We start from the raw sequence: 26,686 nt of genomic DNA, 5'->3' as shown, positions 1-26,686 counted from the left end.
TATGCAGCTCTCAATTGTATACTCTGTGGTGACCTTAATATGCATCTTTATGATACTGATGGTGCTCTCCACGTTCAAAGTGCACTTAATGACAGGGCCTGCAGCTGGCTCAAAGAAACTGGCTGCGAAATTGGAAACTAACAGGATCACCTATTAATTCGCAGCAACAACTCATGCCCACCTGGACGCGAGGAAATTCCAAAGTGATTATAGATTACATATATGTTTCATTTGGTATAATGGATATAATACTTACCGCTGAAAACACTCCATTAGGGAGGCCCACTCCTCCCGCAGTCCCCAATGAGTATGAGAAGCACGCAAGAACAAGGCGTTACTGCTGTTTATTAGATGAAATGGCAGGGATAGGTTCTGGGATCACAGATCATCAGGGAACACCTCTCACAAGAGTGGGCTCGCAGGCCCTTTTTCTGCGTGCGTGACGCTTCATCGTGCATCACCTGGGAAACTTCCCCCAAAACCTAACGCCACCTCGGTTTGGCTCCCCGAATAATAGGGTTAGTATAGGTACGTATAGAAAAGTTAGTGGTTGGTAGAGAAGGAGAAAGGTGGTACGCTTGGGACGTCCTCGGAAATTGTTTCACCAAAACGGCTACATGGTGAAGGTTAGTGATTGGCTAGGTTGTGGTGCCGTCAGTGGTTAGCCCCCCATGCCCTGATTGGTTCATCCGCGACCCCCCAAGCCTGGGACCATCGTTGTTCCCAGCTTGCGGTGTACCTGGTGTTAGAAACAATGTATGACTATGTGTCAGCGGCAGACAATGAACAGGTCTGCCATTTGCTGCAGGAGCGCTTCTTCTCACCGCCGTCAGTGTCCAATTTGTCACTTCATTGTTGCAGTCTGTGTCCCAAACGTGAGACCCCAGAGTTTCCCTGGTCCTTGGGACTTGGCACCGCATCAGGTCAGCCTGGTCACGTGTGGTGAGACTGTGGCTGGAGCAGAATTATGAGCATTTGATTTGTATTTCGGCTCTGAGGGGCGGTTAGCTGTGGCAGGTGTAACCTGCAACTTCGTGTCCTTGGCTGTGAGGCCCTCGTCAGGGTTTGTTCTGCATGATCAGCACCTTGCAGCTCCATCCAAGCTGCTCTGGGCCTGTGGCTTCTGAGTTTGCGGCCTACTCTGGTGCTGAGGCCTACTCTGGCCTGGTTCGTGGGCGGCGGCATATGGGTCACAACACAGGGGTCACGTAGGGCGATATGGGTCCTTATACATAAGTGCCTTATGTCGCCATGGTTTTAGTAGCGGGGAAGCATTTGCAAGCATGTACACAAGCTCTTCTTGCGTCTTGCGTATCTGCGGTGCTGTAGCTTAGCCTATGTGAAAAATAACAACGATGCATCAGTCTGTGTAAATGGTCCGTTATGTCATGGTATTGAGTATGTTATTCGTGTGAGATTGGTGTTGGAATGACCAGTGTGCATGGTGGCACATGTGTTACCATCCGTTGGCTATGTCATGGCATCTCTAATGATGGTGATTTTCATTGCTAATGTTTTAGTCGAGTTGATCCATATGGTCTATGTCGGCTTCGCCTGAGGTTCCAGAATGTGGCTTGATTGACGGGCAGTTTCCCTGGCCGCGCGGGGCGTGGCCACGGTAGATATTGACGTTTGGGGCATCTGAAAGCGGGTCGAATTCCTCTCGTGGTGGGTGCTTAGACCGTGACGTTCTAGGCCATGGTCTGGCTGAGAATCGGGGCACGGGGAACGTCCCATTTTCCCTCTTCAGTCCCCCCTCTGGTCAACTTGTCGACCACAAAATTATCCACTCTCTTGTCTCCTCTTACTCGCCAAACCTTCCTTATTCCCGCCAAGTGTCCGTATCGGTCCACATGGTCTTCAAAAGACCAGTCCATATAAACACATCCACCACCGGGCTTGCAATAAACCCATTTCCCAACGTAGCTCTTCAGGTTCCTTGGATTTTCAACCTTAATTGATGGGGGGTATAAGTCTGCTTCTACTATTTGTTGGCGCAGTCGTTCACGTCCTTGATGGTAATGTATGTATTCTTGTCATCTTCAGCTGGCATTAAGATGTGCATATCTATCATTTCTTCAGAAGTGCACTTAGATCTTGTCTTCCATACCTTCACCCCCATTATAGCAGCCATTCCAAAAATTACACACCCTGCTACTGCTTTGGGGCCGTCTGACAGCCAAGATGGCATCCAGGACCAGATGTAGCAAAACCAGCTGCCGTCCTTCTTTACTCCTTTTGCTTCATCTTCCATCTTAGCATGCATCTAGGCAAGCTGTGATACTGCTTCCGATAGTGTACCATTATCTTCATCATTGGCAGGGTTAATGTGCAACACAAGCTTCCTATTTTCGCGCAAACACCTCCTTCCATTGCTCTTATTGCTCTTAATTCTTTCTTTATTGCATTGAATACGTTCACCGTGGAGATGATGGTCAGCGTGAGCTCCCACCTGGTGATCTGCAACCATTTTGCATTGGCGTAGGCTTGCACTCCTTGGTGAATGATGTAGGAGAAGAACATTGCTGCTCTGCTGAATAAAATGTGTGCTGGTGGGATCTCACTCAGGGCTGTCTCCGATTTTCCCCACAGGTAGTTCCCTGTCAATGGTTCTCCTTGTCTCTTCACTCTTGACAAGGGTTTAGTGTCGTTCAGGACATTTTCCAAGTTAACGCGGTTCTGTGGTACCACTAGTGATGGTACGTTGATGTGTACCATAGTACATACTCCATCCTACATTTGCGGCAAGCTATTGTTCGCCCTTGCTCCACAGGCCCAGTAGTGGTCCATCAGCTGTTCCTGCATCCCCCTCAGGAAGCTTCACTATTCTCTTGCATCCTTCGTTTGTTCCAACGTCTTTTTCTCCATCATGCTGGTAACACAGTGTCGGTGCTGTCAGAGTATTGTTATCGGTTTCTCTTCTTTATCTAACCACGTCACCAGTGCTGCACTCTTCATCCATTCCTCATAGCACTTGTCATTTTCTTCTTGCACTTTCATCATGGGTGACTTTGCCAATGTCAGCATCTTGCTTCCTACAAATTCCATTTACACATCCATCCTTCGTGAACACCTTTCCATATATCTGTATCAGTGGTCTTTCCCAGCTTCCTAGTTCATCTGCAACCTCTTTCGCATACCACTTGCATGGTAGGTAATCCAGTTTGACCTCTTGTGTTTCTCCTTTTTCTGGTCCTTCTGCTATATACTTAAGTCCCTTCGTCTGTTGCCATGAGTCATCATACATGGGGAGTGTTTTAATGAAGTTGTTCTCATATGGGTACATCAATCTTGATTTCCACCGGAGTGTCACCCTTTTCCCTTGGAATCTTCCTCTCGTTTGGAATAATGCTAAGTATAGCAAGCATTTAGTAATTGTTGCAGGCACTTCTCTTACAACAAATGTTCTGGAAGCGCTCATGGCGTATGGGATCAATGAACACACATAGCAGTTGTCCTTTCTCGTATCCGTACCAATTTTTGACATGTGTTTATATCACATGTTGTTAGAGACGTGTGCAGATTCTGTGAGATGTGTCCACCCCATTTACATCACTGGACATGCTACGTTTGTTCCTCTTAATGTTTTGCCCTGTACTAGTTGTACCACCTGACACAGTGCTCCTTGCAGGCATTGGAGGGGAGATATTGGTAGTGGGATCTGCAGCCACATAGAAAGAGTAGTGTGCCTGCCAGACAGCAGCAGTAATCAGGCCAGTGGTGAAAAATATACTGAGCATTTTAATTACAGTTGCTAATACCACTGGCATTCTCACTCTTACCTTTGCTGCGCTCCTGAAGCTACGTTACTTTAGATGATATAGGTGCCCACCTGAAAGTTTCTGAAAATATGTGTTATTATTGTTAGTATTTCTATTTAAGCCCTGCATATTAGGTAATCGTTCAATGCCCAGGCGAAAAGCTCTTCCCACGCTTTCCTTACCGTCCTATCTCGTAGGGCTGGTAGTGTTTCGTGGAGGTGTGGAAATGATTGAGTAATTATCATAAGAAATGTATTATAATATACACAAATCCTTCTTTGTATTAAATGTTTTGACCTTTTTATAACATATACAACTGGTGTGACAGTGCTTCTGGGGTGTTGTTGTCTGCGGGCAGCATTTACCCCTGGGCAGTGACCTTTTGGTTCTGTTTTATATGTACCTTCGAATTTTTTAGTGCAACCACAATAACAAAATGCAATTCCTGCTTGTGTGAGACAAAAAAGAAGAGAGCATGCATGTGTTTACACAGTGTGATGTATATTACAGATACTCTTGTCAATGTCCTTTAATGGCTGGTGGCTAGGGAATGTTGTTTTAATGCTAAGTCTATTTGCTTTGTTGGGACCTTGTAATCATGGGGTGGCCTATGGGGCGCTGATTGTTTGTGTCTTTGGGGCGTTTTGAACTTGGGCTGCGGCTATTTCCGGTGTCGTTGCGGCAGCATTGGCCCCTTCGCTGAGGAGAGAGTGGGTCAGTGCTTTGCAGGGCTTGATGTCGTGTAAATGTGTCCAAATATCCTTACCCCTGAGCTTCACTGCCCTGGGGGCTACTTTCTCAACCAGATAGGGGCCAGTGAATCATGAAGTACTCCAGTGTTAGGGAGAATTCTCTTCTATGGCTAATTTCCCTTACCTATAGAGTCCCCCAGCAGCTTTGCTGGATTTGAGGGGTTTATTTCATTCTCCTGCTAAGAGTGAGACCTTCTTTTTCCCACTCTTAGGCATGTTTGCTATGTGTGTTCTAGGCTATTTTTTGTGTTTAATGTCTATGGGGTTTTTCTCACCCTCATAGGAACCATCTTTATACACATGTGTTACACAGCACCCTCAGTGCCGTAACACAGGGGTGTCATAGTGACCCCCAGACATAGACTCCATACCATGGGACTTACTACTGTCCCCATTGACTTTACTAGTCAAATTTTTCAAGGGGTCCCTCTCTCAAAAGATTCTGGCTGGTGGCAGTGAATCTACCGTAAATATTTGACCGCAAATATTTTCTTATGGGATTTTCCCATTGTTCGAGGCTACCACTTTTACTGACAGCCTCTAACATACCACCGGTTTATTTTAATATTAACTTTACTCCGGTAGGTTTTTATTGCCAGAACTTTGATTTAATTTCTTTCTCGTGTCTTTCTCTATAGTCCTAACCCAGATCGGGGATCCTTTGTTCGTCGTTTTGGGCGGCTTCTACACAGAAGCCCTCCTCTCGGCGCCACTGAGTCTGGGGTAGACAGGATGTGTGGGAGGGGGAATAGGCACCCTGGACAGGGTTGCCTACGCAACCCAAGTCACACTCTGCCCTGATAGGCTGGGGGTTTCTCCTGCCAGGAGAGCCACCCCACTGTGTGAGTGACAGCCAGGCTGTATGAATGGGGGTCTTGCTGCATAAAAGCAGGGTCCTGAGGACTGGAGGACACAAGGTCGCCACTGGAACTAAGAAGCCGAAGAGGAGAGAAGCTGAAGACATCTGCAACGACTGAACCACCGGTGAAGCCCTGCTGCAGATCCTCACCACTTTTCTCCAACGACAGGAGAAGATCTTCACCTGCAAGAGTCTTCTTCCCTTTAGCTGGTGGGGTCAACCAGTTCACCAATCGCCTTGCCGGACCTGCCTTGGTTGAATCGCCAGTGCCAGGCACTAGGAGACTGGATAGCCAAGCGCCCGTCCACCCGGACAGCGATTTAAAGGAGTGTACCTTTTATTCATTTGGCAGCACCACGGCTGGTTTCATCCCTGGGCAGTGCAGTAACTCGAACCTTCCTCCATGACGAGAGCCTCTCTTCCTCTGCTGGATCTCCCGAACTGCAGTAACTGTCAGGAACAACCGCTACCGCAGGAGCCTCTTCCACTTTTAAGGTACATTGTTCCGCCAGGTCTCCCTTTTCGTTGGGTACTGCTAAAGGTGTTTTAAATCCTTTACTTACCTATTGGGTTGGCCGCCCCTATCATCTAATATTGTCTTTCACCTTCTGCAACTGCCTTTTCGAATCGTTTAACAAAGACTTGACTGCAGCGACAAGAACGTTTTGCTCCTGGCCACTTTGCCCTGTACCACTGACTCTGGCACAGGCCTATTGACTCTGGCTAAATCTGTTACAACTGCCTTCTCTAGATTGCTTCTCACCTAGAAATGTGTTGGTGAACCTACTTCTTATAACAACCTTTTTCTTCCCTCTTTTTAAACTTGTGAAGTGCCATTTTGCTCGGTTTTCACGTCAGTATTATATATGCTAAAGTACTGCCTTGCCTAACTTGTTCACAATCCTCTTGGGAAGTGTTGCTGGTGTGTTTAAGAGTATATTCCTGTATAACTTGTCCTTTTCCTCCCTTTTGAGAAATTGTTAGAGTGCCATTTCTGCTTGGTTTTCTCTGTGCCGTTTTGCTCAGTTTTCACTCTTGCTCAAACTTGTCTACAATTTAAATAGGGAGTGGTGTATACTTTTCTTGACTGATTTAACTTGCTTTTATCATAGTGATTTGTGTGTGAACATTACAGTGTGTAAAATAAATATATATATTCTTTTTGATACAAAGTTTTGGTCAGTGTTTCCTTGTTCCATAGTATTGTAGTCCTAATGTGTAAACCCTGAATACTGCTCATCTCCCTCTTGAGATAAGTCTGACTGCTTAGCCACAGCTACCAACTAAATCTTTGTGGTACAGACTGATACTAACGGGGATTTATTGCATATACCTGTAGTCTTAATGTTCTGTAGTGCTCCCTAAGGGAACTGCACAGGATTCTGCCTAACATCCACGTCCTCCAAAAGTTCCTCAATAGTACCTTGTCTCCCTCTTTCACTGTCTACTGTGTAGCCTGTTATTGTTCCTCGTTGGTGGCTTCTCCTTGTTGATCGTTCTTCAACCCGCCCTGTGGCCGTTTGATCTGTTGAGAGATGAAAACGTCACTAGTAACCAAGGAAGAGACATATTTGTGCATTTCATTACCAAAAACAGTACTGGTTGCTTGGCAGTCAGTTGTGGCCCTTGATGGTGGTGTGAGTGGGAGGTGCATTTGACGTCCAGTCACCACTTCATGGGTGTGAGGTGGTGGTCTGACCCTGGTCTATTCCTTAATTCAAAAAGAGCCAAAGGAAGGCAGTACAGCCAACTCTTCCTGGTTGTTTGCTTAATTTTTGCTATTTCTTCCTTAGGAGGCCATTGAGGCGTTCGCAGACGCCGTTTGCTTGAGGGTGGTATGCACATGCAAACTTATGCTTGATCCCTAAGAGGGTGGTTACATGTTGGAATAGTTAGTTAGCAAAGTGGGGGCCATTGTCTGACCTTAATACTTTGCATACCCCCACCTCGGGAAGACCTCCCTCACCAAAAACTTTGCTGCTCTGAATGTGTCAGGATGAGAGCATGGACCAGCCTCGATCCATCGTGAGAATGGACAAACCACTACAATCATCTATCTGTAGCCTTGATATACATTGATCATGTCAACGTAGTCAATGTGGAGGTGTAGAAAGGGTCCTTCAGGTCAGGGTATGGTACCTTTGATCACTTGCAGCGTGTGACCAGCCGTAAATTGCTGGCATGTAAGGCAGTTACTGATGAAATTGCTGACATGTGAGTTTAGCTCAGGATTTATTCGTGCTGCAATTACCTCTTTCCCTGTGTGCATGGGATGGTGCAATTGGGTGAGGGCTATTTTCAACAGTGCTAGGGCGTCACCACTTTCCCTGTATTGTTCTGGTGCCATAATGCATCTGTGGGAGACATGGCACACCCTCTTTTTACCCACAGCTCCTTTTCTGCCATTGGTGCTGCTGCCTGCAGCTCCATGACCTGTGACTCTGGGATGTGTGTATACCCATCCTTCATCAGCAGTTATCGAACCCCCTTTTCTTTTTCTGGGAGGGTCCATATTTCACCAAAGTATGCAGCATGTTTAGCATGGGCATCAGCTGTTTCTTTACCTCTTGATATTGGGTCATCACCATTGGAGTGAGCCTGTCACTTCACAAGTGCTACCTCTTCTGGGTAGTTAATCACTTCAATTAGTTTGGCCAGTAGGAGAGCATGTTGTACTGGAGTACCATCAGCTCTCCGAAATCCTCTCCTTTCCCATTGTATTAATCTTGAGTGTACTGTTGAGGTTACATATGCACTATCTGAGTATATTGTTATTCTTTTGTCATTTCCTTCTTCTAGGGCCAAGATAAGGGCTACCAGCTCTGCTGCTTGGGCTGAGTAGTGCTGGGGTAGTTTTACACATCTTACTGGAACAAAAGTCCAGTCTTCTCTGAGCCGCACTACGGCCGCTCCGGTTCTTCTTATTCCATCACTTTGGTCAATAGTTGATGACCCATCTATGTACATAATCTCCCCCCCTCTAATACATTTTCTTCCACTTTCCTCGCTCCTGAGTAATTTTCAATAGCTTCAGGGCAGTCATGTGAATATTCTCCATTTACTGCTTCCTCTGCTATAAATCGTGCTGGATTTACATTAGTGCATCTCACTACTGTCAATTTTGGCCTGGACAAAATTATCTCGTACCCTGATGCTCTTTGTGTCGTCAGTGTGGATTTTGGTTTGGTCAATATTGCAAAGAGGGCATGCACCACATATAATGTGGTTTGGCATCCCATTGTGATTGATGATGATTTTTCTACTGCAAATGCTGCCGCTGCTAGGCTTTGTTCACACTGGAAATATCCCATCATTTTTGGGTCTAAATGTCTGCTGTAAAATGCCACAGGCTTGTGATCCATGCTGGTCTTTTGTGTCAGTACTGCTTTCATTACTTCAGTGTCGCAGTGTGAGAAAATGTAGAACTCCTTTTCATAATTGGGTGTGGCTAGAACTGGTGCAGTTGAAATAGAATTTTTCATTTTATTGAATACATGTGTCATTTCCCGTGTCGATTCCAATTTCCTCTGCTCCCTCTGTGACTCTCTGAGTGCCTCGAGCAGTGATCCTATGCATGAGCTGTAATCAAAAATCCATGCTCTGCAGTAATTGCACAGGCCAAGGAACTGCTGCAATTCTCTCACTGTTTGTGGCTGTGGTGTGTTTTTTATTGCTAAGGCCCTTTGTAGTGCAATGTTCCTCCCTTTCTGTGAAATGATCTGTCCAATGTAGAGTACTTGCTCTTGGCAGTATTGTAGTCTCTCCTTGTCAACTTTTTATCCCTTCTCAGCTAGGAATGTCAGCATTTTCACTGAGTTTCTCCTGCACTTTTCCCTCAGCTAGGAATGTCAGCATTTTCACTGAGTCTCTCCTGCACTTTTCCTCAGTGGTGCTGCATATTATTATATCATCTGCAACCTTGGCCTTCCCTAATTCAATAGGGTGCCTTTTAGGTTAGGATTTGGTCCTGCCTTCCCCCAGCGTGACTGACCACATCACTTTGTTACGGCCACCACAGCTATTTGGCATTCATCAGAATGGTAAAATCCACCTCCTGAGGAAGACGTTGTGTTTACTTCCACTACACGTCGAAACCGGTCGAGAGATAAACCCTACAGGGATGTGATCTTTTGCACTTTTCCTTCCGATCCACCCTGACAATAGATTATTTATTAATTAATTCTATTGATTATGAATATAAAAAATATGTCTGTTTGATGGGGACTAGTCATGAATTCCTTCTCCCCACAGGTGTTTAGCATGATTCCTTTGTCTTTTAAGCTTTTGGATGTATGTCACGGTATGTTGAGTTGGGTTTGAATGTGTGCACTATGAATGGCAAGTATGTGTGACAATGTTTTAGCCGATTTTAGGCATATGGTTGCTGCTGTTTTGCTGTATTTAAGTAATCAGTGTTTAATTATCTGTGATTGACTCACTATTGTTTAAATTGTTGGTATCACTTTCAATAAATTTTGATACACATTTTTACAAATTGATTTGTTTCTCTGGACAATCTTTTTCTGTTCTTCTTCACACTGTTCCCTTGTCAGCAAAAGAGATAGTCTTGTTCAATCTGCTCATTATGTCTCTTCCAAGAATATTTACTGGTGATTGCTTTGAATATAACAGTGGTAGAGATAAGTTGTGCTCCCCAACAGATAAGGAGATGTTATCAGTAAAAGGAACCAGCCCTTTAGCCCCAGTGAATCCTTGAGTGTGCATGGCATCGCCTGACAATTTGAGCTTCCCTTCCCTGATGCAAGACCTAGTTGCACCTGTGTCTACTAAAAAGGAAAATGTTTTATCACCTATCGCCACATTTATGCGTGGTTCCTCCACAGGGTTAGGTGTTACCGACAGGATGGGACAAAGCAAGGACGTCTGTGGGCTGTCCTATTGGGGGTACAGTGATTGTCGGTTCCCTGTGTATGGGTTGTGACCCAGTATTGTCACCCTTCCCAAATGTGTTTGTTGCAATGGTTCCTCTGCAGGTTGTTGTTTACTGTCCTGTATCTGTGTTAGTTGTTGTACTGTCTGGACGTGTTGTTGTGCCGTTGTCATTTGTTGCTGTGCTTGCTGATGTGCAGGTTGATGTTGCTGTCTGTATTGAAGTTGTGGCGGCATTGGTTGTTGTATTTGAGTGTGTGCCATCTGTTGTTGCTTTGTCTGTTGGTAATACTGCTGTCCCCCATTGTATCCTTATTGCCCCTCTTCTCCCCATCCTGCTTGTGCCGATCTTGCCCTGCATGTGCGTGACACGTGCCCTACACTCCACACGTCCAGCATGTTGGAGGTTCTCGTGCTTGCCATGGGTACCCCCCAGTGCTGTCTAAGTACCCCTGATGTCCATATGTGTTGTACCCTCTGAACCCTCCCGCTTGTTGTACTGCTGGCTCAAATCCCTGCCCTCTTGTTGTCCCGCCACTTCCTCTATAGTTGTTTACTTGGCCGTTTCCCATTTGTGTGTATCCATCCCCCACCTGAGGAGCATAGGAGTGTTGTGCTGTGCTGGTGGTGGCATTGGCATTTGTTGTGTTGTTATGTGTGCTGGCTGAATTTGTTCTACTGAGTGCTGTTGTGTCGTGTCTGGTGCTTGTACTGCTTGTGTGGGCCTGTTATTAGTGCACCTTCCATTGCATATTTGGACAGTTTCTTTTGTACCAATTTCACCTCCTCTGCTTTCCTATCCTCTTCTTTCTGCTTCATCTTTTCCTGCCATAATCTGCAATGGTGCAGTGTTGTTAGCTGAATTTCTGGCCATGCCTTTGCTTCCATTCCCACTAATTTCTTTAATTGTCTTTGTACTGGCTGTGGGAGGCCCTGTATCAGTATGTGGTAAAAGATTGCTAGTGTCTTGTCCCACAGTTCCCACATTTCCAAGCGCCACTTCTCTTGAATTTCTTGGAATATAATTAACAGGGTCTTCATTTTCACACATCTTCCGTGATGTTATTGCTCCTATGTCTGACGTGTCTGGGTATTGGATCTTAAGTGCCTGCCATAATGCGTGTCTGCAGTTTGCAAATGGTGCCCCATCATGTGATGTGTCGTTAATGGTCACCCCTGGGAATCCCACCCTTTTCCAGATGTCATCTGCTGCGTCACCCAATATGGAAATTAACAACCCCTTTAGATCGCCCACTGCTAACTTTAGCCCAGCAGTTTGTTTCTCCATTTCGTATATCCATTTCCCAGCCCCTCCCCACTCAATGACGGAAGTCTGCATTTAATGTTTTCCTTATCTGCGTGCTTCCATGGAATGTATTGTGGCCTTTCTCCCCCTCTCTCTAGTAATGGCATTTGTGTGTATTCGTTCACCTCCCCTGGTGTGTGTTTGTGTGGTGTTATATGTGTGTATTCGCTATCCTCTTCCATGTCAGAAAGTTCCTTGATGAAGTCAGTAAGGTGTTGTGTAAGCCTATTTTCTCCTTTGGTCACATGTCCCCTCCGCTTACCTACTTGATCCTTGCTATGTGGCGTTGTCAGCTCCTCCATTCTACGTCCTGGGAGGTCCCTAAGTCTGTTAACATATGGTGTGTGTTGTACTGGTGGTGCTGGTTGCCTTTTGTGCCCTTTCTCCTTGTTGTCTATTGTTCTCCCTTCCTACCTCTCCCTCTTCTTGTGTGTTGCACTCCCACGACGACCCGCAACCTGTGCGTGTTATGTATAGCTTGCTTAGTCCTTCCCCACTTCCATCGCTTTGTCCTCCACACGATCCTTCTTCCTCACTGCAGAATCCGTCCGAGAATGCCAATCGTGTAGTTATGCTTTCCCCCCTACTGTTACTGTTTCTAAATCTATGTCAGCGTACTCACCTGTCTTTCCCGTGCCTCCCTGTGCTTGCGCTATCGGCACTTCCTCCGTGTTATTCGCGGGTGCCTTACCCTTATGTGTCTTGCTTGATCCTCTTGGTCCCGTGTTTTATTGTTTATTCCCTTCATCCTTTATCTCCGCTCGTGCCCTACAAGTTCATTCATTATCGCGTCCCTTACCTCTTTAAGTGCCCTGATATCTCTATCCTTTTCATACCATGCCCTGCCCTCCTTCTCCAGTAAGCTCTCTAGTATTCTCCCTTCCTCATACTTATGTGCACTTTCTGCTATAATCTTCCTTTTACATAGCGTCCTCTCCCTGTCATTTTCTTCTCACTCCTCTTCTTTCCTCCTAAGTTCCCGCTGCTCCATGCGTGCTACCCTTTACGCAATCCCCCTTAGGCGGTCTTCCTTCTTCTTCTTCTTTTCTGTCTCTTGCTTGTTTAACTCCGCTCTATCACTCTTACCTCCCATCCTCTTCCTCTGTTTCTCACGTTCCTCCTGCTCCAGTTGCATGATCAGGACACTCTGTGCCTCCCTCAGTTCTGCCAGCTTTTCCTCCAACATCGCCTCCTCTGCCCTTGCCATCCTCCCTTCTTATGTTGTATCTACTTTGCACCTTCCTTGGGCTCCTCCGTCCTACTTTTCTACCCTGATAACCGCTTCTTGCTCCTCTTCTGTTAGTTTCCCCATAGTTGCAGTAACACTTGAGCAGCTATCCGTTCGTCCGGTCCTACATTTGCAAAGTCTACATGTGTCTTTTGTGCACTCCCCGTGTTCACCTGTGCCTGCTGTGTGTCTGCGGCGCCCCCTTAGGTAATTATCTGCTGGTGCATACGGTGGCAGGCTGAACATAGGGTTTGAATATCCTTCTGCAGCTGTGAACTGCAATCGTGCCTCTTCTCTAAGTTCTTTTACTGGGTACAGCCCTTCTGTTTCTTTCTTTACCTCCTTAGTTATGGGCGTCTCACCTTCTCCTTCCTGTTTTACCTCTGCTACTGGGTTTGACCCTTCCGATTCTTGCTACCTTTCCTCCTCGCTGGGAGGTGCTGGAGGCGTGCTACACCCGCCATCCTCTTTCAACTTCTCCTCCTTCACCCCCTGCATTGTTAACATCCCCATCACCCCAGGTGCGCATCCCTGAAACAATATCCAGAGATCGAAAACTTCTAGGTGGTTTGTTAGCTTCTTTCCTTTATATGTGTTATATAGATACACTACCAGTGAGTGTTGAGTGTACATATCACACATATCAAAGCTGCCGTTGGGCGTCCATGGTATTCTTATCTTACTGTCTGTTCTTTGTCACCATTCAATACTGTATTTTACTATTTTATCTCTATGCGGTGTTAGCATTGCGCATATGTGTTTAAGCGGTGTTGTTAGTTGTTAGTGTGCTGGCCCCATACCCAGCCCCTATTCCATAATACACAGACATTATTAAAACTTTACTTTTTCACCACCACCGTTACCTGGCACCGTAAACTGGGGTCTTACGATTTTCCGCTGCAAAGAAAGGAATTGTATTACAATACTATTTGCTGGACACCACCGCCCTCTCTTCCTTTTCTATAGCGTCCCTTTCCTTACGTTTCACTTCCCAATGCTAGGGCCCCCTTCGGCCGTGGCGTGCAAAGCCCCCTATGACTTTGCATCCCGCGCAGCGTGCTTTTGAGCCGCCCCACCTTTTCCTGCGCTGCCACTACTCAGCACGCCTTCAATCGTGATGTCAACTCCTCCCCCTTTCCCTTCTCATTCCACCACCAACAGAGCCCCTTTTCTCCCGTTCTCTCTCCCACTGTTTTCCACCACCTCCCGGAGCTTTCCCTTAATCGAGGCAGGCCGGCATTCTCCGTGTGCATCCGCCTCTCCCCTTCACTCCTCCCATCACTGCGTGCCCCGATCCGTTCGCGATTCAGAAAACACTGGGTAATCCTATGCAACTCTATGGGTGACGTCACCAGGTCTAGGACAGTTGGATACAGGTACGTACAAATACACACGAAAGTAAGATGCACGCTATTTTTACAATGTGACTCCCCACAATCCCCACAGCTGTCTTCCCACCACGCCTGGAGTATTCAATAATCACTTCCTTATTATAATAGACTGCACATGCTGCATCGCCTCGCGTGTGATACGCTCCCGCACTGGGGAACTTGGAACTTAACCAGTCCACTATCTTCCGCACCGAGAAACAATCAAGCTACCTCAGCCAGGAATACGTCATCTATTCACCGAGCTTTAACACAATAGGGATCCTCATCTACTCTTCGATCAAAACCGTCAACTCGTAGGAATGCCACCCCCCTTCTGCACAGGTGCCCACGATCAAAACCAATCAGCGTGATTCACCAGTCGCATGTGGGTGCCTTAAGCCCCACCCTACTCACTCTGCAATACTTTACGAGGTGGCCCTCGTGCCTGTCCCCCCAATACTTCTCGCATCAACCACCGCTCAATTGCCAAAATCTTTCTGGACACACTGTAAAGCCACCCGCCACCCTTGTTACAGTTCCTCCCGCCACCCGTACAATTTTGCATTGCTGGTTGCGTGTGGCATACTCACATCAGCTTTTTCGCCTGCCGGTGCCGCTCAGCTACGGGTTCTCCTCCCAATCTGGTCACCACCTCCCCTCGTCTGGGCCACGTCTGGACACTCGCCAACCGCAGGTGGGATACTTCTCATGTCGGCTCCCGACAGCCACTCTCTGGATTGCGCTGTCCGGTCGTCTCGCAGTTCCGCGATGGTCCTGTAGTCCTCCAAAGGGGGCAACGGCGGAGGGGGCCACTGTGCCGGGCCACCTTGGCGCAGGCTGCCCTTCCCTCTTGCCTCGCCCTCAGTGTTAGGTCTCAACAGAGCCTCCAACTTGTTGGGGTGATTTACCAGGGTGTCGGCAGGGACGTCCACGGACCTCAGGGGTTAGGGAGGCCCCAACTCCTCCCGTAGTCCCCAATGAGTATGAGACACACGCAAGAGCAAGGTGTTACTGCTGTTTATTAGATGAAACGGCAGGGATAGGTTCTGGGATCACAGGTCATCCGGGAACACCTCTCACAAGAGTGGGCTCGCAGGCCTTTTTTCTGCGTGTGTGCCGCCTCATCGTACGTCACCTAGGAAACTTCCCCCAAAACTTAACGCCACCTCGGGTTGGCTCCCTGAGTAATAGGGTTAGTATAGGTACCTATAGAAAAGTTAGTGGTTGGTAGAGAAGGAGTCAGGTGGTATGCTTGGGTCATCCCTAGAAATTGTTACACCGAAACGGCTACATGGAGAAGGTTAGTGATTGGCTAGGTTAGCGCCCCGTGCCCTGATTGAATCATCCGCGAGCCCCCAAGCTTTGGACCATCGTTGTTCCCAGCTTGCGGTGTACCTGGTGTTAGAAACAATGTATGACTATGTGTTAGTGGCAGTCAATGGACAGGTCTGCCATTTGCTGCAGGAGCGCCTCTTTCTCACCGCCGTCAGTGTCCAATTTATGACTTCATTGTTGCAGTCTGTGTCCCAAACGTGAGACCCCAGAGTTTCCCTGGTCCTTGGGACTTGGCACCGCATCAGGTCAGCCTGGTCACATGTGGTGAGACGGTGGCTGGAGAATTATAAGCATTTGATTTGTATTCTGGCTCTGAGGGGCGGTTAGCCGCGGCAGGTGTAACCTCAGCTCGGGGTGTGCAGCGTGGAAGTTGCAACTTCGTGTCCTTGGCTGTGAGGCCCTCGTCGGGGTTTGTTCTGCATGATCAGCACCTTGCAGCTCCGTCCGAGCTGCTGTGGGCCTGTGGCTTCTGAGTTTGCGGCCTACTCTGGTGCTGAGGCCTACTCTGGCCTGGTTCGTGGGCGGCGGCATATGGGTCACAACACGGGAGTCGGGTATGGCGACATGGGTCCTTATACATAAGTGCCTTATGTCGCCGTGGTTTTTGTAGCGGGGAAGCATTTGCAAGCATGTACACTTCTTGCGTCTTGCGTTTCTGCGGTGCTGTAGCTTATCCTATGTGAAAAATAACAACGATGCATCAGTGTGTGTAAACGGTCCGTTATGTCATGGTATTGAGTATGTTCTTCATGTGAGATTGGTGTGGGTATGACCAGTGTGCATGGTGGCACATGTGTTACCGTCCGTTGGCTGTCGTCATGGCATCTCTAACAATGGTAATTTTCATTGTTACTGTTTTAGTCGAGTTGATCCATATGGTCTATGTCGGCTTCGCCTGAGGTTCCAGTACATGGCTTGATTGACGGGCAGTTTCCCTGACCGTGTGGGCCGTGGCCACGGTAGATGTTGACGTCTGGGGCATCTGAGAGCGGGTTGAATTCCTCTCGTGGTGGGTGCTTAGGCCGTGACGTTCTAGGTAATGGTCTGGCTGAGAATCGGGGGAAAGGAACGTTCCATTTTCCCTCTTCAATCTCAGAATCCTGCAGAAAAGAATTCTGAGCGAACAGAGAAAAAATCAAACTCGTCAAACAGACCTACCATAATTGGCTGATAACTAAAAGAATTTCCTTACACCAAACAGACGCTGAGAATATGCTAGCAAGCAACCTTTAAAAACAGAAATCTATGGGAGCTGTGGAATTTACTAAATTACAATCAACAATGTCAAGATCACCTTACCTTGAATGTACCGAAAGACAAATGAATACAACACTTTACTATGTTATACAAAACAAGACATCTGGATAACCCATTAACAGTTAATCGAAACTCTAAGAAATGGCGATCGCCTCGGTCTCCTCGTTTAAATATCGGGATGCGGGTTGCTTTCCTCCATGTATCAGGGATCATATTGAGTTTGGAGATTAAGATGAATAGCTGCTCCATAATTTGTGCCCATTGTTCCGTGGCCTGTTTAATGATGGCATTAGATAGGACGTCAGGCCCCGGCGCCCGAGATTGGTTAAGCTTGGTAATCATAGACAGAACGTCTTCTCTATCCCGATACATGGAGGAAAGCAACCCGCATCCCGATATTTAAATGAGGAGACCGAGGCGATCCAATCATTAACAGACATATTGCTTTACTAGACCCCCTGGGAAAATTGTTTGCTGCCTTTCTGCTGAAGAATTTAATCATTTGGGCAAAAGCTGAAAACAGATTTGCGGTGAGACAAACCGGCTTTTCATGAAAAATAGGTACTAACCTGAATCTGATGATCCTAAATCTCATCAAACAGGAAGCAATTACCAACAAAACCCAAATCATCTTCGCATTTGTAGATCTGCACATGGCATTTGATGCAATTAATAGACAACTCCTCTGGGACAAACTCGCAGATTGGAAGTGTCCGACAGAAATCATTGAGCCAGTCAAGCTGCTGTATTCCAACACATCAATTACAGTCATGCTATCTAAAGACGGGGTATTATCATCACTCATAAACACATGGAATGGCTTAAAACAGGGATGCCCCCTAGCAGTGACCCTGTTTAATATCTTTACAGCTGATCTCTAAGCCAACATGTGTCCAACCAATTTGAATCCGCCAAAGATCAACTCAATCCCTATTCTGATTATGATGTATGCTGATGATATCATCTTGATGGATAAAACAACTACCGGTCTCCAAGAAAGCCTCAAGATGATGGAGACATACATGAATAAAAACAAACTGCAAATCAATATAGGGAAAACAAAAATCATGCAATTGATAAAACCACCATCAAGGAGAAAAAGACCCCCGACATTAACTCTCGATGACAAACTTCTCAGTGTCGTGACTTCGATCAAGTATCTAGGACTGCTAATCAACCAATTGAGATCAGAGAAGGAAAGGACCGACGCCCTGAAAATCAAAGCACAATCACTAGCAAGACAAGGGAGATTTCTGCACTGTAAATATGGGAATATTTAGCTCAAGCCGATCATTGCCTTTTATAGACAAAATGTTATACCTATCTTAACGTACGGCAGTGAAACTTTGATTCATTTTCCACACATTGAATGGCAAAGATGCAAAGCAATTTTTTGGAGGAAAATACTAACTTTACCTCCCACATACCCCATGCCCAGAATCAGATTTGAAATTGCAACATAATCCATTGCTGCTATTGTCAACTGGAAACAACTAGATCTATTCCGCAAAATATTGAATCACAACCAAATTCCCGCTTTCTAAATACAACCTAACACAACCGCAATGAACAATAAAACCTTGAACGCATGGAAATGCGAGTTGGAAATGAAACTGAGAGCTGAGGAAATACCCTTAGAAATGCTGATACTCAGACCACAGCATGCAAAATTAAAGGTACAGCGGAATGACTGAAGCAAAACAATTTATGAAAAATCAGCATACCAGATGAATCTCCACTGTGACAGCGACATGAGGGCCATCAATGTACTTCCCACCTACTTAATGCTGTTCCCAGATCAGTCCATATGAGATTCATATCTTTTTTTTTCCCTTGTGTATAATCTAATTAGATTTTTACAAGATTATTACAAGATTCTTTGGAACGTGTCGTGAAAGACAAGGTAGGTTGAAGAAAGATTGAAGAAGGCAGGAGGAGAAAGTATATGGTGTCAGAATTGTAGTGAAGAAATGATAACAGTCATCTTATTTTACATGATGATTTCCTTCAGACTTTAACAAAAAGTTCGGTTTCATGATCAAAGAGGTAGATCTTATTCAGTTACTAAACTTTCTTCATCAGTCAGATGCGAGTCGGCCCTATGATCGAGCGTCGGTAGAGATGTAATCTTTTTCATTGCTGCCTCAAGGATTTTTACCGTCGCTATGGTGTATCTGGTTATCTCCCCTGCTATTAAGCGACACCACCAGGTATCCTCTTCCCTGATTGTAGCATTTCCAAAAAGCGGGGTTAAAAAGGTGACTCGAAGATGGCTTGTTTTTTGGCATTTCGTTAAAAGATGTTTTATGGTCTCCTGTTCAGACTCATCATTACACAATCTGCATTTGTTTGAAGTTGTAAGTGCACAGATTTTACGTATTTCTTGCGTTTGTAGCAAGTTCAGAGGTATTCTCCTGAATGTTTTCTGCAGTGATTTATCTGGGAATTTAGAACAGTAAGCCATTGGCATTTTCAGTTTGTTTGTGACCGAGGGTAGATGGCTCAGTAGTCGGTTCGCCATGGCTTTGTCACATGTTGTGATCCAGTCTTGAAATCCCATTTTTGTCTTTACTCTTTCAGGATTAGTGATCAGATCTTCTTGCGTGCAGGCCAGCTCTTTCAATTTACTCTTCAAATTGCGTTGCCAGTTATTTAGTGCTTTGCAGCGACCTTTTTGGAGTTCACGACAAATGATCTGATATATCTCCATGGTGTCTGGAGTTAAGATTTTCCTCAGTAGCTGCATTTGACTTTGTTCGACTGACGCTGCCAATGATTGCAGACCTTGTTCACGTCTAGTAGCTGCTGTTGAGGTTGATTTGGGAAGTCCCAACACTGACTTCCACAAGTAACCCTGTAGCTTCGTCCAGAGAGCAAATGGAATGTTGAGACATGCATCCATTCCGTAAATCAGGGAGGGCACCCCTTTAGATTTGTACAGCTGTATTACTGGTGCTAGAGAGAATTTTCCATACTTTTTATCTACCAATCTGGTTTGTGTCGTTAGTGTCTTTGTTTTATTCCATAATGTCTGTTGCATCATTTTTTCGTTGCCCGTTGTGTCCACCATTATTCCAGGTATTTGTAGTATGTAACTACTTCTATTTTTGTGTTGTTTAATGTCCATAGGCTTTTTTCCTTTTTCTTGTTTAGTTTATTTTCTAAGATTAAGACTTTTGTCTTTGCTATGTTGATTTCCAGGTTATTTTCTTTGATGTATTTGGCCAGGTTTGATAATTGTCGCTGGAGCCCAATTTGTGTTTGATCTAAGAGGATCAAATCATCTGCATAGAGAATGCGAGATATTGGGTGATCGCCTATTCTCGGGGGAAAAGATCTTACAGTTTCTTCAGAATGTTGAAAATCCCCCTGAAACGCGATGAAGAGGGCTGGCGCCAACGGGCAGCCCTGTTTTGCTCCATGCTCCGATTTGATTTCGTCGGACAATAAACCCTGGTGCGTCAGCCGTACCCGTAGTTTAGTGTTGGTGTGGAGAGCGATCACTGGTTCGAGAATTTCGGCCGGGCAGTTCCAAGCATTTAGATTGGTCCAGAGTTTTTGACGATTTATTTTGTCGAATGCCTGTGATATGTCAATAAATGCTAGAAAGACTCTCGGTGCCCCCGACCTTCATATTACTTTTTATTACATTTAGTAGAAGGATATTGATGCTGGTGCTGCCATTTTTCAAGAAGCCCGTTTGAAAAATATCTGAGCAGGGTGATGTTCGAGCCCACTTTTGAAAAATTTTTTGTAGCAAAGAGGCAAAGATTTTACAAATTATATAAATCAACGCTATTGGACGATAGTTTACTGAGTCACTTCTCATTCCTTTCTTGAAGATAGGTACCACTACTGCTTAAATCTAAGATGTAGGGATCTGCTTTGTTGTTTTGCAGTGGTAGAAGATTTTGCTTATTAAGATAGACCACTCTTCCGGGTGCTGTTTGACGTCAATGTTCGTTAGACCGTCGGGGCCCGGTGCTCTCGATGGTTTGAGTTTCATAATTGCTACTTTGATGTCCTCTGCATCTGGGAAGTCCGCCCAGTTATTTTCATCAGAGAATGTTGGTACCTTTGAATCCGATGTTAGTGGAGCAAAAAGGTTTGTAAAGTGTCTTATACATTCAGATTCAGGCACAGAATTGATTAGCTGGTCATTAGTTTGAAGATCTTTGCTCTTTATCAAGGTCCAGAAATTTCGAGAGTTCTTATTGGTTAGTAGCTTTTAACATGTTTTGTGCATCTTTTTGATAAAGGGTTGCCCTGTAATTTCTTAGCCAGATTTTATAGCTCCTTGTTGCCACCTTGAGTGTGTTTTTCACTTTGTCAGAGTTGGCCAATTGGCTTGATCGCTTTAATTTTCTTAACTACTAGTGGAATTTGCTATTGCTTTCATTGCTTTCATTTTTGTTTCAACATTTTTCTGTACTTTCTTATGATGTTGTGTATTATGCATATTTATATTTTGAAATGTTTAAGTGTGTTGTATTGTAATATTGCATTTGTAATTGCTCTACATCTACAAGAAATGTAACTGACTGAATGGGACCAGGTCAGTGTACACATTTAACTCATACCGTGTCTCTCAAGAGTAGAACTCTTAAATTAGGGATGCTAGAAATATCATGAGGAAACTAGCCCTTTTTAGGTTTATAGCAGCATTCTTTTGTGGCAAACAGTTGTATTACTTTAACTGTCTTTACGTGGCAAAGATTTGTATACATGAGATAATTATTTCCCCATTTAATGCTTGGGGTGATTCCAAGGAGTTGATGTTCCACGCTTTATCCTGTATGTTGTCAGCCGCTAAAGTGTCTTCCTTCAACCTCTAGGCTGCTTGGCTGTTCCTTAATATGCACCCCAAATCAATATGATGTCATCTTGATGTTTAAACCTAAAATAAATATTGAAACACAAACCAGCACATATTTCTGTACAACGGGTCCAGTGGTGCGTGGTGAGGCTGCAGTGATGCTCACCTGTGACCCTCCTTGTAAATATGATGCATTTGTCATGGGTGAAGTGATGGGAGTTTGCTGAGGCAGAAAGTGACCTAATTTCCTCAACATCTCAGAGCGTTGGACTTGGCTCTCGCAATGATTAGCGCAGAGCCACACCTAAGACCTGCCGCATGCATTGCATTTATTCACTCCCACTGCTCACTCTTATAGGCAGATCACAGTAGAAAGTAGGACCTGATCAGCACCACCTATGACCCCTGATACAGAGTCATACCCAAGACCTGCCCAGGCATTGCATTTATTCACTCCCACTGCTCACTCTTACAGGCAGATTGCAGCAGAAAGTAGGACCTGATCAGCACCACGTATGCAGTAAAACCATTTATGAAATATTACACACGTTTCCGCAGAACCCACAAACAGAAGCTTTAAAGTGAATAATGGAGCCTGGAATACAAAATGCTAAAATAAATGATTGATTACTGTAGTAGTTAAAGGTCATAACATGTTTTTTTGTCAGTTGACTGTTGCTTTCATATGTATTGATTTACTTAAAATATTTGCAAGCTTTCAAAAGAGATGGTGCACACTTATGATGACCAATTGAAGCTCATCGTTGTGACACATATTCCTTGGTGTTCATGTCTGGCCTGAGAAGAATCACATAGCATTTGGGTAGAAATATACAGCCCAGGAGCCCCGCACCGGAGGCCAGGATGGCAAAGACCTCCACGGCCACCATGTACTTGCCCTTGGAGCTCAGGTAGGTTGGGATGAAGGAGACCCAGACGCTGCAGAACACCAGCATGCTGAATGTGATGAACTTGGCCTCGTTGAAACTGTCCGGTAAGTTCCTTGCTAGGAAGGCAATGATGAAGCAGAAGCAGGTCAGAAATGCCAGGTACCCCAGAACACAGTAGAATGCAATGTTTGACCCCTCGTTACATCCCAGTACTATCTGGCCAATCACAGACTGTGTGTCATAGGACGGGAAAGGGGGAGCTAGCCCGAGCCAGACGATACAGATAACGACTTGGATACCGGAACACAAAGTGACTAGATAGTTGGAGAACCCGAACCTCATCCAGCGTCTCATCCCACTTCCTGGTTTGGTGGCTTGGAATGCCATAACTACAGTCAGGGTTTTACCTAATATCGAAGACACTGAAAGAGTGAAAGTGACACCAAACACAGCCTGTCGGAGAACACAGGTTACCATTTTAGGTTGACCAATGAAAATCAAGGAACAGAGGAAGCAGAGCATCAGGGAGAGCAGGAGGACATAGCTGAGGTAACGGTTATTGGCCTTCACTATCGGAGTGTCTCTGAAATGTGTAAAGAGTCCCAGAACTAGAGCTGCGATTAAAGAGAAGGCCACAGCAATGACAGCCAACAAGGCACCCAACGGCTCCTCGTAGGACAGAAATACAACCTCCTTTGGGATGCATCCATCTCGTCTTGTATTTGACCACATCTTTTCCGGGCACGTAAGACAATGATCAGCATCTGAGAGAGAGAGCACAGTGTCATTAGCTCAGAACGTCAATGAGTGGAAGAGAAAACATTTTACAGAAGAGATTCAACATAGTTTTTAATATGCAAGGTGTGGAAGTGGAAAACTGTATTCGCAGTCTTTTTATTTCAAACTATGATTCTGAAAAAACACTGTCACAACTGCTTATCGTCAAATCATTGCAGTGCTAAGAATCAGGATCCATCCTCATCCACTAGTAATCCATTCTATGTTAAAAGCAAGACATTTACATCTGAGAATTAATATGTTATACGAAAGAGTGGTACTTATGCACAAAGATTTTATTTATCAACCAGCATGATGACATTGAGGTCATCAAACTTACACTCCCTTATTACTAATCTTTTTCTGCTAAAATCATCCAGAGGGTATTTATTTATTTATTACATTTATATAGCGCACAGCAGCCCATGGGCATCAAGGCGCTGTTACTTGTGGGGAGCTTAGTTATATGGTAGGTACAGCTGGGAAATGCATTTATACATACGTCATTTGTACATTGACACATTGGAATACAGAGTCGATTTATAAGTACATTTGAGCTTGTCCAGCTGAGCAGGTGATAATGGTGTGTATCAGGTGAAGAGAATTGTTTTCATGGAATTTATGAAAGCCATGAGGGATGCCTCGCCCCTAAAGGAAGGGGGTAGGGCATTCCAGTGTCTGCGAGCGAGGTAGGGGAAGCTAGCGCCACCTCCTCTTGCTCTCTTTATCAAGGGTACGCAGAGCATGTTCGCATAGGGCGTTCTTGTAGGTCTTGGGTAAGGGCAGTGTCCCTTGTAAAACCAATGACGTTTGGGTCAAATATGTCTTTGGATTATGAGCAGTCTCTAGAGGAAGCTGCTGAGAAAGTAAGATAACAAAGAGATTGTATTGCCCTTACTGTATGAGCTATCAGAGACCAGGTCCAGTCGGCGTAACACAAGGAATATTACTTTATGCAGGCCAAACCATATGGCTTACTAAGCTTTCTCTAGAGGAGGCTGCTAAGCTAGTAAGCGCCCCAAAAGCGTTATATTGCCCTCCATACACTAGCCACTGGTGGCCAGGTCAGGGCGGCCCAATACAAGGAATATTACTTGATACAGGCACCCAAACCATATGGATAACTAAACTGTCTCTAGAGGCGGGTGCCAAGATAGTAATCTTCCCAAAGACATGATATTGCCCTCCATACACTAGCCTTGGGAGGGCAGGTTAAAGTGTCCCATCACAAGTTATATTACTTCATGCAGGCACCGGAACTGTATGGCTTACTAAGATCTCTCTAGAGGTAGGTACTAAGATAGTAAGCCCCCCCAAAGACATTATATTGCCCTCCATGCACTTGCCACTGGAGGCCGGGTCCAGGTGACCCAACACATGATATATTACTATAAGCACATGCATATGGCCTTCTAGGCAGTCTCTAGATGTGGGTGCTGAAAGACTAAACTTATCAAAAGACATAATATTGCCAAGACATAGATTTCAAAATTCAGGATTTATCAAGATAATTGATGATAGATCAAGGCCAGCCGGATAAAGTGCACAGGCTCAGGAAAATTAGTTCTGATAGAGCCATAACGTTGATCTCAGGTCCTAAAGGTTTGATCACATATGATCCCAAAGAGATTAATGACATCTTTAGAAATTATTACATAAACCTTTATCGCAATGAGAATGGCATTTTTTCGGGAATCTTGATATTCCTAAAATCTCAAGCAAAGGGCATATATGTCTCTTGAATCGGAATTGACGGTAGATGACATATGGAAAGCGATAAGTAGATTGAATAATGGGAAAACACTGGACCGGATGAGCTCCCAGTTGAGTTTTATAAGATCCTCCCAGAGTCCGCCCTCATTCTAGTGAAAGATATGTTTGAGTCTTCGCTGAAGGACAGCATGTTGCCTCCCACTACAAATCATGCCATGATTTCAGTATTTCTAAAGAAAGGAAAAGATGGAATTTGCCTTTTAGCTATAGCCCCATTAGTTTAATTAATATTGACAACAAGATCTTGGCAAAAATCCTTGCTATGAAGCTTGAAAAACTTCTTCCAAAAATAATCCATGAAAATCAATCCGGTTTCATTCGGCGGACTTCAAGTAATATTCGTTTACAGATCCAGACTATGTCTCGGGCCATTGATTCAAGGGTTGATGCAGCTGTCTTTTCCTTAGTCGCTGAAAAGGCTTTCGACCGTGTCAACTGGAATTATTTGTACTCTGTTCTATGTAAATGAATATGGGTGAGAGGTTCATATCTTGGGTTACTTTGTTATATGCAAACCCCACTGCAGATGTTAAAACCAATGGGCTAAGGTCAGAAGCTTTCAACTTAGAGAGAAGCACGAGGTAGGGCTGTCCTCTTTCACCGCTCTTGTTCATTATGGCGATTGAACCCTTAGCGATTGCTCTTAGGTGCAAGAGTGGGTTGAGCGGTATTAAGTGCTGGGGAGTTGTACAGAAGATCTGGTTTTACGCAGAAGATGTATTGGTAAGTTTGCAAGGTCTGGGGAATTCTTTACCCATTCTTATGAAGCTGTGGGATATGTTGACCCACTCAACAGCATTTCCCCATGTCACCAAGCTGCATTTGCACAAGAAACAGCAATATGGCTGTGCTGGCTCCTATGAGTGCCATAGCCTCAAAACTGTGTTTTTGCAGCAACAAAAAGATGGCTGCACCGTCCTGCCAAGCATACTTTAGGCAGGATGGAACAAGGGAACACACTGAAGAAGCGTGCCAGTGTGTTCTGAAACATATAAATGGAATAAAGTGAACAGGCAGCACTGCTTTGCTGAAAACCCAAAAATTCCCCTTCAAAATGAAACTTTTTCATCCTTTACAAATGCCGCCTTGACGCTAATTCTATCTGTTCTTTCTTAAACTACTGTGATTAAAAAGGCCATGCCATGCCCAGGATATCTCATTGTGCCTCAGCAAAACCAGGCATGATTTCTGAATGACAGGCCCTGCCAAACCAACTAGAGAACTAGAGAAATCAACCAGGAACTTCACTTTTTACTTGCACAGGAACACGTGTTTATTTCTTTCCAAAATTATCCAAAGCTCAGCAGTTCAAAGAGACTCTAAATCTCTGAGCCAGGTCAGTTTCACTATATCTGTGCTTCAGACAAAACTCCTGCTTTCAAGAAAATGACTATGGCTGCAAAGACAGTGTGGGATTCTGATGGAGCTGCCAAACCGAATTTAAGGAAAGAAATGCTAGCTTTTCACCACACGTGTAAAAATGGGCCTTTGCAAACTGAAGGAAAGAAAATGGCACGTTTAAAAAAAGTACATTGTTGAATAAAAGCTTGTATTACCTAGCAATGTGAAGGGGTTATGTTGTTGGTGATAACACACACATGGGCTATTTTATTACACAGATTTGTTTTAATTCAGGACCCAAATAAGAAAATAAAGATTTTAAAACACATGG

General features: G+C 44.9%; 1 protein-coding gene across 1 annotated transcript in view; it reads right to left on the bottom strand.

Moving 5' to 3' along the window:
* Positions 1 to 22,332: 22,332 nt before the first annotated feature.
* LOC138452773 (vomeronasal type-2 receptor 26-like) overlaps positions 22,333 to 26,686 on the bottom strand; it is a gene marked incomplete at its 5' end in the record, with an annotated part of 597,987 nt that continues 593,633 nt past the window's right edge. The window contains one exon of the mRNA XM_069605115.1: positions 22,333 to 23,228. Coding sequence (XP_069461216.1) covers positions 22,333 to 23,228 — 896 coding nt within the window. The remainder of the gene's footprint in view (positions 23,229 to 26,686) is intronic.

Source organism: Ambystoma mexicanum, chromosome 4p (genome assembly GCF_040938575.1).
Source record: "Ambystoma mexicanum isolate Mex_15411 chromosome 4p, UKY_AmexF1_1, whole genome shotgun sequence".
NCBI classification, from domain to species: Eukaryota; Metazoa; Chordata; class Amphibia; order Caudata; family Ambystomatidae; genus Ambystoma; species Ambystoma mexicanum.
The sequence above is the reverse complement of the archived record's forward strand: the minus strand, read 5'-3'. Positions and strand labels throughout refer to the sequence as shown.